General features: G+C 34.7%; 1 protein-coding gene across 1 annotated transcript; it reads left to right on the top strand.

Annotated features, from left to right (window-relative positions):
* The first annotated feature begins 3,352 nt into the window (after nucleotides 1-3,352).
* On the top strand, nucleotides 3,353-5,497 carry LOC107879855 (non-specific lipid transfer protein GPI-anchored 16). The gene is made up of 4 exons (XM_016726792.2): nucleotides 3,353-3,760; nucleotides 3,860-3,886; nucleotides 4,454-4,579; nucleotides 5,084-5,497. The coding sequence occupies exons 1-4, from the start codon at nucleotides 3,415-3,417 to the stop codon at nucleotides 5,311-5,313; spliced, it is 729 nt and encodes a 242-aa protein (XP_016582278.2). The 5' UTR covers nucleotides 3,353-3,414; the 3' UTR covers nucleotides 5,314-5,497.
* The last annotated feature ends 6,472 nt before the right edge of the window (nucleotides 5,498-11,969 follow it).

Genomic DNA, 11,969 nt, shown 5'->3' with positions numbered 1-11,969 from the left:
GGAAACAGAGGGAAAGTCATATTAGGATGTATAATGTCGATCCACAAGGATATTAGGGCAAAACATTTAAGATGGACAATCGTTTTCTTGTCAGTTCATGATGATTTACACAGCTTTGTGGATGCTTAAGTCAATAGAATTGGCTATTAGTGTCTGTAACATTGAGAATAGGCTTTGTTTATCTTGTTACATAACGAAAGATAATTGCGCACGGAGTTCACCATGGCCAACTGGTTGTGCCGAACTTGGTCTGCAGTGAGTGATAAACCTGCACATGTTGCATTTTCTTATGAGCACCTTTAACTGGGATATGTTTACATGCTTATACCTCGATAAGTAGAAATTGCGCTCCTGAAAACGGTAACAAGTAACGACCATTTGTGTCGAAATCTATTACCTTATTACCTAAATGCAAGTACTCTAAAGCCAACTTACACAACTACTTCTGGAAGATTTGTGGCAATCAAATTGTGGATTGCGGTTCTAATCAATTTCAGTAATCAAAGAAATTCATAATCAACAAAAATAAAATTCAAAACAATTAACTCACCCCAATGGAAAATATTGAAGCCCAACCACACACACCAAAAATAAGCCGAAAAAAAATGATTATACCTGAAAATGCAAATTCATTGATAATTAGCACCGAATGTTTTTATTTTGAATTTGAAACAGTCATGGAGACTTGCATGTCGTAAGTTTCAAAATACGAACAATAAACACAACTACGGCTGGAAGATTTCTAGCAACCAAATTGTGAATTACAATTCTAATCGATTCCAGTAATAATAGAAACCCAGAAGCAAAAAAAATCCGAAACGATTTACTCACCGCAACGAAAAATATTGAAGCCCAATCAGCTCCCACTTCTTATATAAGAGAGTACTAGATGTTAGAGACCCGTGCAAGCACGGACCCAATATTTTGGGTTAATGTAGAAGCTTCGTCGGCATCAGAAGACAATATTTCTAATCTAAATCAACACAAGATATTCCCCAGGTTGTCTGTGGTTCTTGAAAATAATTGATACTAATGTCATGGTGGAACTTGCTGAGTAAAAGTTTTTTTTTTTTTCTTCTTTTGGGATTTTCTACTGTTACTTTTCAGGTTGTCACTATTAAGATTTATTCTGTACATTCTTCTCTGGATTTCGGAATATGCACAGCAAGTCAATTAGCAGCACCCTTTTCGTCATTTGATTCTAATTTGCTATTTTTCTCTTAAACGATCTTTAAACTGAATCTAGAACAAGAGTTCAACAAAAAGAATTTCATTTGGATCTTAACTAGACTTTTACTTTATGAATTCTTTTATAAGACATAAAGTATTGGTATGTTTTCTCTTGCACCCTTTTCATTTAATTCCTGTTTTTTTTTTTTTGGTAAACTGGAATACATTAAGTAAAGAAGTTAAGGTATTTTACAAAGCCTTAGTCTGGCTCAAAAATATGTAAATTTTGGCTGCTAGCCCCCCATTACACACTGATCTGCGGTATGTTTACTACACTAGCTGGTGGAGTAACAAAAATACGGAGTTTGTCAAAAAGATTCAGCTCGGATCCGCTCTTAACTATCAAGTCAGCCACCCTACAAAAAGTTATATTTATAATTTTACAAAATTATTTTATTTATAATTTTACACCTTAAAAAGTTATAAATATAGATTTGTAAGAAAAAAATTCGAAGCCTCATTTTAATTTTTTCGCTTTAGGCCACCAATTATGTTGAGTCGCCCCCTGCTTGCTGGGACTGAAGCACTTGGTCCATTGGCCGCTGCTTTTTCCAAAGCCAAAATTAAAGATTAAATAAAAATAGCAGGTTAATGAGTATAACTTCTATCTACCGACAGCATAATCCTTCTTTTACACTATTTGGTTACCTATTAGATAGCAACACATAACAATTCATAATAACTGGGTTAATAACTTGAAAAATAAGACAGGTTACCATAACCAGTTAAAACATATCGATAGAGCAACAATTTTTTACAATTAGTGAATATAAGTTTAATCCAAGTCGACTTTAACTTTTACACGCTAGGAATGTGAACAATTTTTACACTGTCAGATTACCTAACTAAAAGACGACAAGAAACGGTGGATCAATAAAAAAGTGACGCTCAGCATGAAAGACTATAAGAAATGGAGTTCTACCGTTGCACTGGCTGACTGGAGGAGTTTGTACATTACAGGCACCAGGTAAGGCTAGAGCAATAGTTTGATTGATGGCAATCCCAAGACCAGAACCACCACCATTATATTAAGAAAAGAGCAGAGGCATTGAGGATTGGACTGTACAACACTGGACAAGGCTGAGCAGCAAGTTGAGGATGGAGTGGAAGAATTTCCAGTAGCATAATTCATACATGGGGACAATTATCCAACTAGTGCAGTCATGCAATTTGATTGAGCTTCATCCTTATTCCAAATAGGGTAACTACAACTATAACTAGAGCCATTATATTCATGACTTTGGATGCCATTTTGTTTGAGTTGGTTGAGAATTTACAAGTTTGAGTGCTGAGGGAGAAAAAGGTTGTGGGTTAAATAAATATATAAAGTCGCAACTCTTAACACGAAGGAATGATAGGTAGTTTGGTTGGCCAACTCAAACTAAAAAAAAAAAAAAAGGAAAATGCTTAAGTCATAACTAAACCTTCGATACAAAAAAAAAAAATCTGATTTGGTTTGTACCATTGACAAGTGTTAACCTAAGTAGGCTATCGGGTTATATGGTCTGGATTACATCTCTCAACATAACACCTAAATCTTACGATTTTATTTTTTTTATTTTTGTTTATTGTGGCTAAAGAATTGGAAAACAACAAAAAATAACAATACCTTAGTCCCAAACATGAGGACTGTATGAATTGCCAATATTCATTCTTTTTCCATTTAAACTAGAGGTATTGTAAGAAAATATTTCTTTAAACTAGAGGAATCTAATCTAAAACAAGAAAAATAAGGAAAAGGTAAACCTTTTTGGACCTACAAGATCATTAGAGCTATGTGAATCTATATGCTTGGATTTTCCATAAATATCGATGTGTGTATATGTCGAATTCTCTAAAAAGTATTATTTTTTAAGAATTCGACATGAGTACAACAATGTTTTGGATTGGAAAATTTGATATTTGGGAGATGCTATAAGCAGTATAACTGTCCTACCTAACTTAGACTCCCATCTTTTTAAGCTAAAGTTTTGGATCAAAAGATGGCAATGCCAACTTTAGACTATGAGTCAAAGCGGTTTAACTCCCAGCCATAAAATTCAAATCTACCTTTTGCTTCAACTGTTTTAGTCTTCTAAACAATGTAAACTATATATAATATAAATCATTAGCAATTTTGTGATGCATCCACATCTGAGAATTAAGCCTATTCAGAACATAAGATCAATTTGGACTTGTCAACTGATGGAGAATTCAAAGGTTTCTGTATCAGTACAAGATGTTGTTTTGCTAACACTTCTAGTAGGTTTTTTAGCGTTGAAGGTTGTAAATGGTCAAATAAACACGGCGTGTACAAGTTCAATATTTAGCACTTTCACCCCTTGTTTTAATTACCTGACTGGAAGCAGTGGCAATGGGTCTTCGCCAACTGAAGATTGCTGCAATTCACTAAAGTTATCAATGAGTGGGAGCATAGATTGTGCATGTCTTATAGTTACTGGCAATGTTCCTGTCTCCATACCATTTATTCGTACTTTGGCACTTTCACTTCCTCAAGCTTGCAATGCTGGTGTGCCTGTCCAGTGCAGTGGTACGTAATTAAATTATTGAATTTATTCTTTCTGGTATTATCCTTTAATTATGACTAAATTGTCTCAAAGTCATTTCTTTAATTTGTTTACTTTTGCAGCCTCGGGGGTTCCTCTTCCATCTCCAGGTATTAAATATGCAATCGAAATTAAACCTTATATGTGTCACTGATTTCAATAACTTTATCTTATTTTGTGTTAGTTGAATCCACCTATTAGTATCAACTACATCTCTTAGCACAAAAGTTTTTTTTTTTTTTTTTTTTTTTAAAAGTAAGACTTTTGAAATTTATATCTAAAATAAACCTTAGATATTTGTGTCACTGTATATCATCTCATTAAGCATAAAAGGATAATTGTCAAATTAAGTAATTTTTAATTATAGAAATCTGAAATTCTTTTCGGGACAAACTAAGTAGGAAAGAATGCAACCTGAATTAGGACAGACAGATTAAGTAATATAATTCATTGGACAACCTACTGGATAAACCAGAAATTATTATTATTATTGTTATCACTGTTGTTGTTGTTATTATTATTATTATTATTATTATTATTATTATTATTATTGTTGTTGTTATTATTACTATCCCAAAGGAGGGTGAAAGGTCGAATCCACTCTTCCATAACCTTTAGGCCTTTTCTCTTACAGTTAACATACAGGAGTAACTTGGCTATTTTATTTGACATGGCAGGTCCGGCATTGTTCGTGCCAGCCCCTGCGCCACCTCCTCCTCATCACCATCATGCTCCTGCTCATCCTCCTCGCCACCAACGTGCCGCTGCTTTTCCTCCTGCACTTTCTCCTCGTGGTCCACGAGGTAATTCTGATCACCAACTATATTTACATTAAAACTGAAATTCTTGCAGACTAACAAAAAACAGTGCATAGTTGAAGAGAAAAGAAGATTCTGCATAGACAATATCAAATAATTAGAATACAATTTTAGTTATGTTAATATGTTTATTTTAGGTAGAATATCGAAATTCTAGAATTTTTATAATATTAGATAGAGATGATCTTATGAACGATGAAGATTCACCGACCCCCAATTTGCTTGTATTTACTCGATCTTTTTGTTTCAAAAAGAATGACCTATTCTTCTGTTTAGTCTGTTTAAAAAAGAACGACCAATACTTTAATTTCAACTTTACACATGATATGTTTAGGACCATAAGACATTTTGATTCATTTTGACAAAACTTTTTTTCTTTTCTTAAAATCAAAATAAATTATTCTTTTTTAAACGGAGGGAGTACTACTTATTTTTGGCATCGGTTTATAATTTGTTACTGAATTGGCACAACTTAATTGTTTCGTTCAGTTGCTAAAACACGGGCAGCACCAACGGCAGTAGTTGATCCACCATCAGTAGTAGAAGATGATGAACCGCCAACAGTTGATAAACCAACAACAACATCTCCACTAAAACCTTCATTACTCCCAAAGACGCTTCAAAATCCCAACACCAACACTTCAACATCTTATATTTCTTCATTCTCGTCCCCTCTTATACTAATGCTTATTGCACTAGTAATTTTATTAATTCGATGAAAAATGAATATTGTTTTTATTACAGCCTGAAACCTTTAGGGCCCTCTTGCACTATTCTAATTTTTGTATTAAAAACCCTAAAGATATGTAAGCATCCATCAAAGGTGATGTAATGTTGTTTGGACTTTTAATTTACTATTGCCTGTTTAACATATCTTATCCTAATTAATCATATGTTTTGTTACATCAGTTCTATAATTAGGAAAATTTTGATTGTTGTAAATATATTGCCAGAGAGTAAAAAGTGTTAATTGGTAACTTAAAAAGGATCAAAGTTAAGTACGTACTCAAAGACTATTTTAAACCTGCCCACAAACCATTTTTCTTAAATTATGATAAATTTAAAGGATCAAAATTGTTAAGTACACGTTTAAAGAACTACTTTGAACCTACCTTCAAATATAAGAGTTCAATTTTGTTATTTTCTCCAATTTCTTTTATGTAGAAACGACACCAAGTTGTAACATGTACTTAAAAACTTTAGCCATAATTTATCAAGTATTGTAAAACCTAGCCATAAAAATAATCACGCATTCATCTCCAGGATGTTGTTTCCTCCTGGACTTGTTTCTCTCTTGCCTGGGGTTGAATAAAAACCAATACTTAGGCCTGATTATTCGTTGCTGCTATTTCTAGTTCAATAAAATAACAATAAAAATAAGATATCAGTTTGGTTCACTATGGTATAACAATATATATGTCAAAAAGAACATAAAAGTGAAAAGATAGAGGTGAATAAAACCCAATCGAATTAAATCCTAAACCGAAAAAAATTTGATTAGTGGTTTGGTGTTAGAAAAAGAATCCGACTATAATTGGTTTGGTTTTAATTAAAAAAAAAAGTCAAATTGAATCGAACCAACCTGATATTACGTTTATACCATTTTTAAGAATATATAATACATAAAAGTATTTATTGTGATGTAATTATTATTTTTCGAGAATAAAATCTGTATTATCCGCAATAACTTCAAACACAAGTTCAAACAACTTATAAATATCGAAATGAAGTTTCAAGAACTTCAAACACAAGTTCAGATAATTTATGAACTATCAAATAAAATTCAAACTATTTTCTAGAAAAACAGTAAAACCATAGAAAAAGATGAAGATAGAAAGAACTAAATCCACCGAATTCACGGTGTGTCTTTAAGGATTTTATTTCCCTTAAGTACCCGAGGTTAATGGAATATGTCCTCCTAAGATAAAATGATTCACTTCAACAAATAGTGGTACCTCAAATTTGCTGAACAACGAACTCACTCATTGATTTGTTAATAACACTTGAGTTTTTAAGAAGAAGAAAATGTATTTTACTTCAAAATTTTATGCCTTTATCTGAGAAAAAGTTCAGGTATTTATAGCCAAAAGGTAGTGCTTTAGAAAAGAAGCAATGTTTCTTTAAAAGATGCACTGTTTCTAACTGTCACCGACTTGCAGACCCCACCTGTGCGCGCAGGTGGCCCATATGCGGTTGTAGGTCGCTTATTGTACAAAAATAGGAAATTTCGTCTCTTCTAAAGACCCGATCTGCATCCGTAGATGGTGACTGCATATGTAGATTGCATTTTCTCCTTTAAACAGTGCCTCAAAGGGTCGCGTCCCTTTGAGGTGTGATGTGACATGCATCCGCATATACTCGGATGTGTTCGTAAATGGAAAGAAAATTTCTATCAAATTTTTGAATTAAAACTTCACTAATTGTTAAATTTCAAATGAATTTTGTCCAAAAAGACAATCTCTCAATCGATAAATTCAAATTCAAATATAAAGCTGAGCCGAGCAAGCAACGACAAGGACAAGGCGAGGCTTGTCTTGTTCTTGCCTCACTATCAACATGAAAGAGTGCTTCTATACTTGAGCACAAAAATTTTCCTTTCTCCTACCAATGCGGGAGAACATATAAATACACATTTCAATTTTTCCTCCATTTTCTTTCCTTTATTTTCTATTCATTTTCACTTAGAAACCAACAATCCCCCACATGAAAGAAGAATGACTATTTCATTAAAAAAATTTACAAAAAAATATGTGATCTACAAGAAAAGACTAATTACAGCTGGTTAAGTAGTTTTTCCTTTGAACTTTTCATAGTGAACTTGCATCGGATGCACTCGATCAATCGATAGATTCATATCTTTGAACCATCTTTTAATGTACATATAGACAACACAAGTCATATAACCAACCTTTTACCATTTATATTTCTCACAATTCTGTTCGTTTCAGTCATGAACACAACCTGGTTTTATGAGAGTTTAAAGAATAGGCCTATACTATCATTCTCCTTGAAGCGACTTTCACTTCACCCTCACATAGGTGATTCCTAAATGTTTAATCCTATAGATCAAACTATTTGGTCAAATCTGTCAAACGTAGAAACCATTAAAAAGCTTCAAACCATAAGCCTTATCCTTAATTCCTGAACATTATCTTCATCATGAGAATAAGCAATTACACAGGATCCTTTTTTAGCTCCTATGTAGGATCCTATGTAATTGTCTTAGCTGGTCGGTGGTGGCAGGGCTTTTCAAGCTCATTATTTGGGTTGATAAGTTCAACTATTGTTTCCTTATCAAGTATCCAATAAAAGGTATGTATTCGCCGTCGAAATTCGGCGAAATTCTTACCGTGCAGCCGAGATCAAGTACGTGTTGGAGCATCAACTTATCGGCATAATAGGCAATGTCATCGCCATACACAGGGGCCCTAATTTGTTGGCCCTGTAAAATTGAAATTGTTCGTAAGATGTAGCTAAATAATACGACTATATAGGTGGCAATACCTGCTCATCCTCTGAAATAAGATTTTGGAATCGGATTTGCTTCTTTAGACTTTTTCTCTCTCGACTGATGTCGACGATTTGGACCTTGCATGTCCAGTCAGGAGTACTGTCGGTTGTTATATTATTGATACAGGATCTTAAGGCCATGTGTACTGCAAAGATAGCGGGACACAATTTAACGTGAGTACTGCCGGAGACTTGCATGTCGAAATTTTCAAAATACGGAAGACAAACACAACTACGTCAGGAAGATTTGTACCAATCAAATTGTGAATTACGATTCTAATCAATTTCAGTAATCATAGAAACCCAAAATAAAAAAAAATCCAAAACAATTAACTCACCCCAACAGAAAATATTGAAGCCCAACCACACACACCAAAAATAAGCCCAAAAAAACTGATTATACCTGAAAATGCAAATTCGTTGATAATTAGCACCAAATGTTTTTATTTTGAATTTGAAACAGTCATGGAGACTTGCATGTCGTAATTTTCAAAATACGAACAATAAACACAACTACGGTTGGAAGATTTGTAGCAATCAAATTGTGAATTACAGTAATAAATTTATTCTGTGCATTCTTCTCTGGATTTCGGAATATGCACAGCAAGTCAATTAGCAGCACCCTTTTCGTCATTTGATTCTAATTTGCTATTTTTCTCTTAAACGATCTTTAAACTGAGTCTGGAACAAGAGTTCAACAAAAAGAATTTCATTTGGATCTTAACTAGACTTTTACTTTATGACTTCTTTTATAAGACATAAAGTATTGGTATGTTTTCTCTTGCTCCCTTTTCATTTAATTCCTGTTTTTTTTTGGTAAACTGGAATGCATTAAGTAAAGAAGTTAAGGTATTTTACAAAGCCTTAGTCTGGCTCAAAAATATGTAAATTCGGGCTGCTAGCCCCCCATTACACACTGATCTGCGGTATGTTTTCCTAGCATAATCTTCCCAAAAAACTACTCCTACACTAGCTGGTGGAGTAAAAAAAACACGGAGTTTGTCAAAAAGATTCAGCTCGGATCCCCTTTTAACCATCAAGTCAGGCACCCTATTTTGTTCCCTGTAAGTGTGATGGACTGGTGGTTCTCCCAAGCTCCATAGTAGTGACCTGCATTCAAAGATAGCTGGATCATAGAGTAAGTTACCATGATGAAGCATGTTGATAACTTCCTTAGAGTCGATGCATATTTCCAGGGGTTGGAGGTTGTGGTCCAAGGCCAGTTTTAGGCCTTCTTTCAAGGCTAGAAGCTCCATGAGGTTGTTGGTGGCATAGGATAAGCTTTTACTAAAACCAATAACCCAATCCCCCCTACTGTTCTTGAATTCCTTGAAGTGTTTACTCTCTCTGGTTTTGTTCAAATTGATTCAAAGGTATCAACCTGTCTGAATTGTTCTTGAGATCTGTTTCGCTGCTGACTTCCATGAATAGAAGCATTTTCTCTCTAGGTTTGATCTAGTACAACCCTTGTTCAAGAACAAGGAATTGGTCAATATAATTCTTGTCAAAACCCAGTAAGGCTAGAATTTTCTTTTAATGAAAATAATCATGCCGACTGAGAATACTTTGTTAAAAATTACTCCCTCTATCCCATGTTATGTGTCGCCATTTGACCGAACACGGAATTTAAGAAATAATTGATGACTTTTTAAAGTTACAAAATTGCCTCTCTTAAAGTTTACTTTTTAAGAAAATCCCAAAAGAAAAAAAGAACAAAAGGAAGAGGGTTGAAGGCATGAAGCAGATAAATCAGAATACTGGAAATAAAATCAAGCAAGACAGAAGTGCCATAGGTCGTACGACCAAACTCATGTTTATTATATCGTAGTACTAAATTTAACAAAAAGTCTGAAGAGTGTTCTTGCTTTATAATCAATTACTTTTCCTACTCTCACATTTCGAGATGGAGCCTCAAGGTCCGCTGTTCTCAATCCCGTTACTTGCTAATTCTTCTTGTGTACACAGTTTCACTATCGTTTGCGAAATCTCAGTCTGAATGTCCGGCAGTCTGAGACCATTACTCTCATGAGAAGGATCCTAGCTTAGGCGTCCCTTTGTACGTCTACCCTGATAAACTACCCAAGAAACTCCTAATGATCATTGTGGCAGTTAGGCATCTTTAGACTTGTCTTTCAAGATTGAACATTGCGTATTATTACTTTTGTTATGTTTTTCTATAACAAATGGCATATGGGACATAATCATGACACGGCAGACTCTAGTTAGATGAAAGAATTTGAAAAAGATGCTAGCATTTCCATTTCAAAATAAACTAGAAATATCAGTTCAACTCAAGAAAGGCACAAGGATTAAGCACGCTTATAGACAAATCAATGAGTGATAAAATCAGGAGTGTAGTTTGTCTTCGCAGAAATAAAGAGTACATAACATAAATATGTCTTCACATAACAACAAGAATAATATATAAATTAAAAAAAAAAAAAAAGGCATTAAAATTCCTACAGGCCTGCTTTTTTGAAGGTGAATTCAGAGACCTTAAGTGCTGGAGCCTATGGGCATGGCACGCGATTCCCGAGTAGAAATGTCATAATAGCATAGGAATCGGTTGTCCTTGTGGCCGTGCCACATAAATATCAAAGTAGACATGTCAGTGCAGGCATGAAATGTAATTAGCTCTTTACGATAAGTGGATGATTTCAAGAAGTGCAGCTTGATGATGTGCTTCGTTTCGGCCCATTTCAACTTTGTGTGATCGTCTAGTACCAAGACGTGAAGCTCATCGTTAACTAGTTGAGTGAAGGAGAGGCGACCATTCCAATCCAAGAGATGCAGCATACTCAGCTCTGGGAAGGACCAATGTAGGTCTCGTTAACCATATCTAGAACATCAACTTCCTCAGTTGTTTCAACAAAGCAAATGCAATAAGCAACCCCCATTCTAAAGAAGAGTTGAATGCTGTTCCGCATTTGCCCATCGTCACCACTAGCCGCCGTTGATGGTCCTCCAATATTCTCGAGAGAATTTCATAGCCGAGGTTGTTGCATCCATCATCTTGAACAGAAACCAACTTGACAAAGCCACCATGTGGTTTAGAGGTGATGGGAACAAACTCAAACTAGGATACTGTGGTTTGGGGGATTGGGAGCGTATCGCACAGGTGAGCAGATTCTATGCGGCATTCATGAGAATAACAAGATATGTTCCTGACCTGCAGACATAAGTGGTGACTACTGCGATAGATCGTGGTAAAGCCCCACCATCAGTCCAGGGTATTTGCATCCTCAGAGACTACATGATCCAACGGGCAGTGTTTTCAACGAAAGTACAAGAATGTTGGGTGCAGAAATAGGGCAGACCACAGCTTGCAAACACATTTGAATCTGTGTAAAGACCGTAGCTCAAGATGCGAAATATAATTAAATCCGGTCCATTGCAACCATGTTGTAGCTTTATCAAGTCACAACGAGTGCCCTCTATTTATAATAGTACTCTTCAAGGATTCTTATTAACTAGGAAAAGTAGTCGTATGCTACAACAATTAGGATTCTTATCCAAATTAATTTACAAGGAAAAATAATAAGTACTACGACAATTAGGATTCTTATCTCAAATTTACAAGGAAATCAAACAATTAGGGATGCTTATCCCAAATTTATATTACTAGGAGAAGTAATAAGCATTGCGACAATTAGGATTCTTATCCCAAATTTACTAGGAAATCAAATATGGATATGGGCCGGGTATGTATACTTAGTTATTGAGGAAATAATTAGAAATTACCGTTGGCAGTTTTCATAAATTTCAACGGTTTAATAACTAATTAGGCCAAATATATCGACAGATTTCTTAACTTGATACGATCTTCCACTTTGATACTTAAAGTGGACGTTGTTCATTTTAAGCA

The sequence above is a fragment of the Capsicum annuum genome, chromosome 8 (assembly GCF_002878395.1).
Source record: "Capsicum annuum cultivar UCD-10X-F1 chromosome 8, UCD10Xv1.1, whole genome shotgun sequence".
Lineage (NCBI taxonomy): Eukaryota > Viridiplantae > Streptophyta > Magnoliopsida > Solanales > Solanaceae > Capsicum > Capsicum annuum.
Note: the sequence above shows the minus strand (reverse complement) of the source record. Positions and strands in the feature narration are given on the sequence as shown.

Coding starts and splice junctions, on each gene's coding strand:
- LOC107879855 (XM_016726792.2), top strand. CDS start 3,415: ATGGAGAATTCAAAGGTTTCTGTATCAGTACAAGATGTTGTTTTGCTA. Junction 3,761..3,859: donor TGTGCCTGTCCAGTGCAGTG/GTACGTAATTAA, acceptor TTACTTTTGCAG/CCTCGGGGGTTCCTCTTCCA. Junction 3,887..4,453: donor GGTTCCTCTTCCATCTCCAG/GTATTAAATATG, acceptor TTGACATGGCAG/GTCCGGCATTGTTCGTGCCA.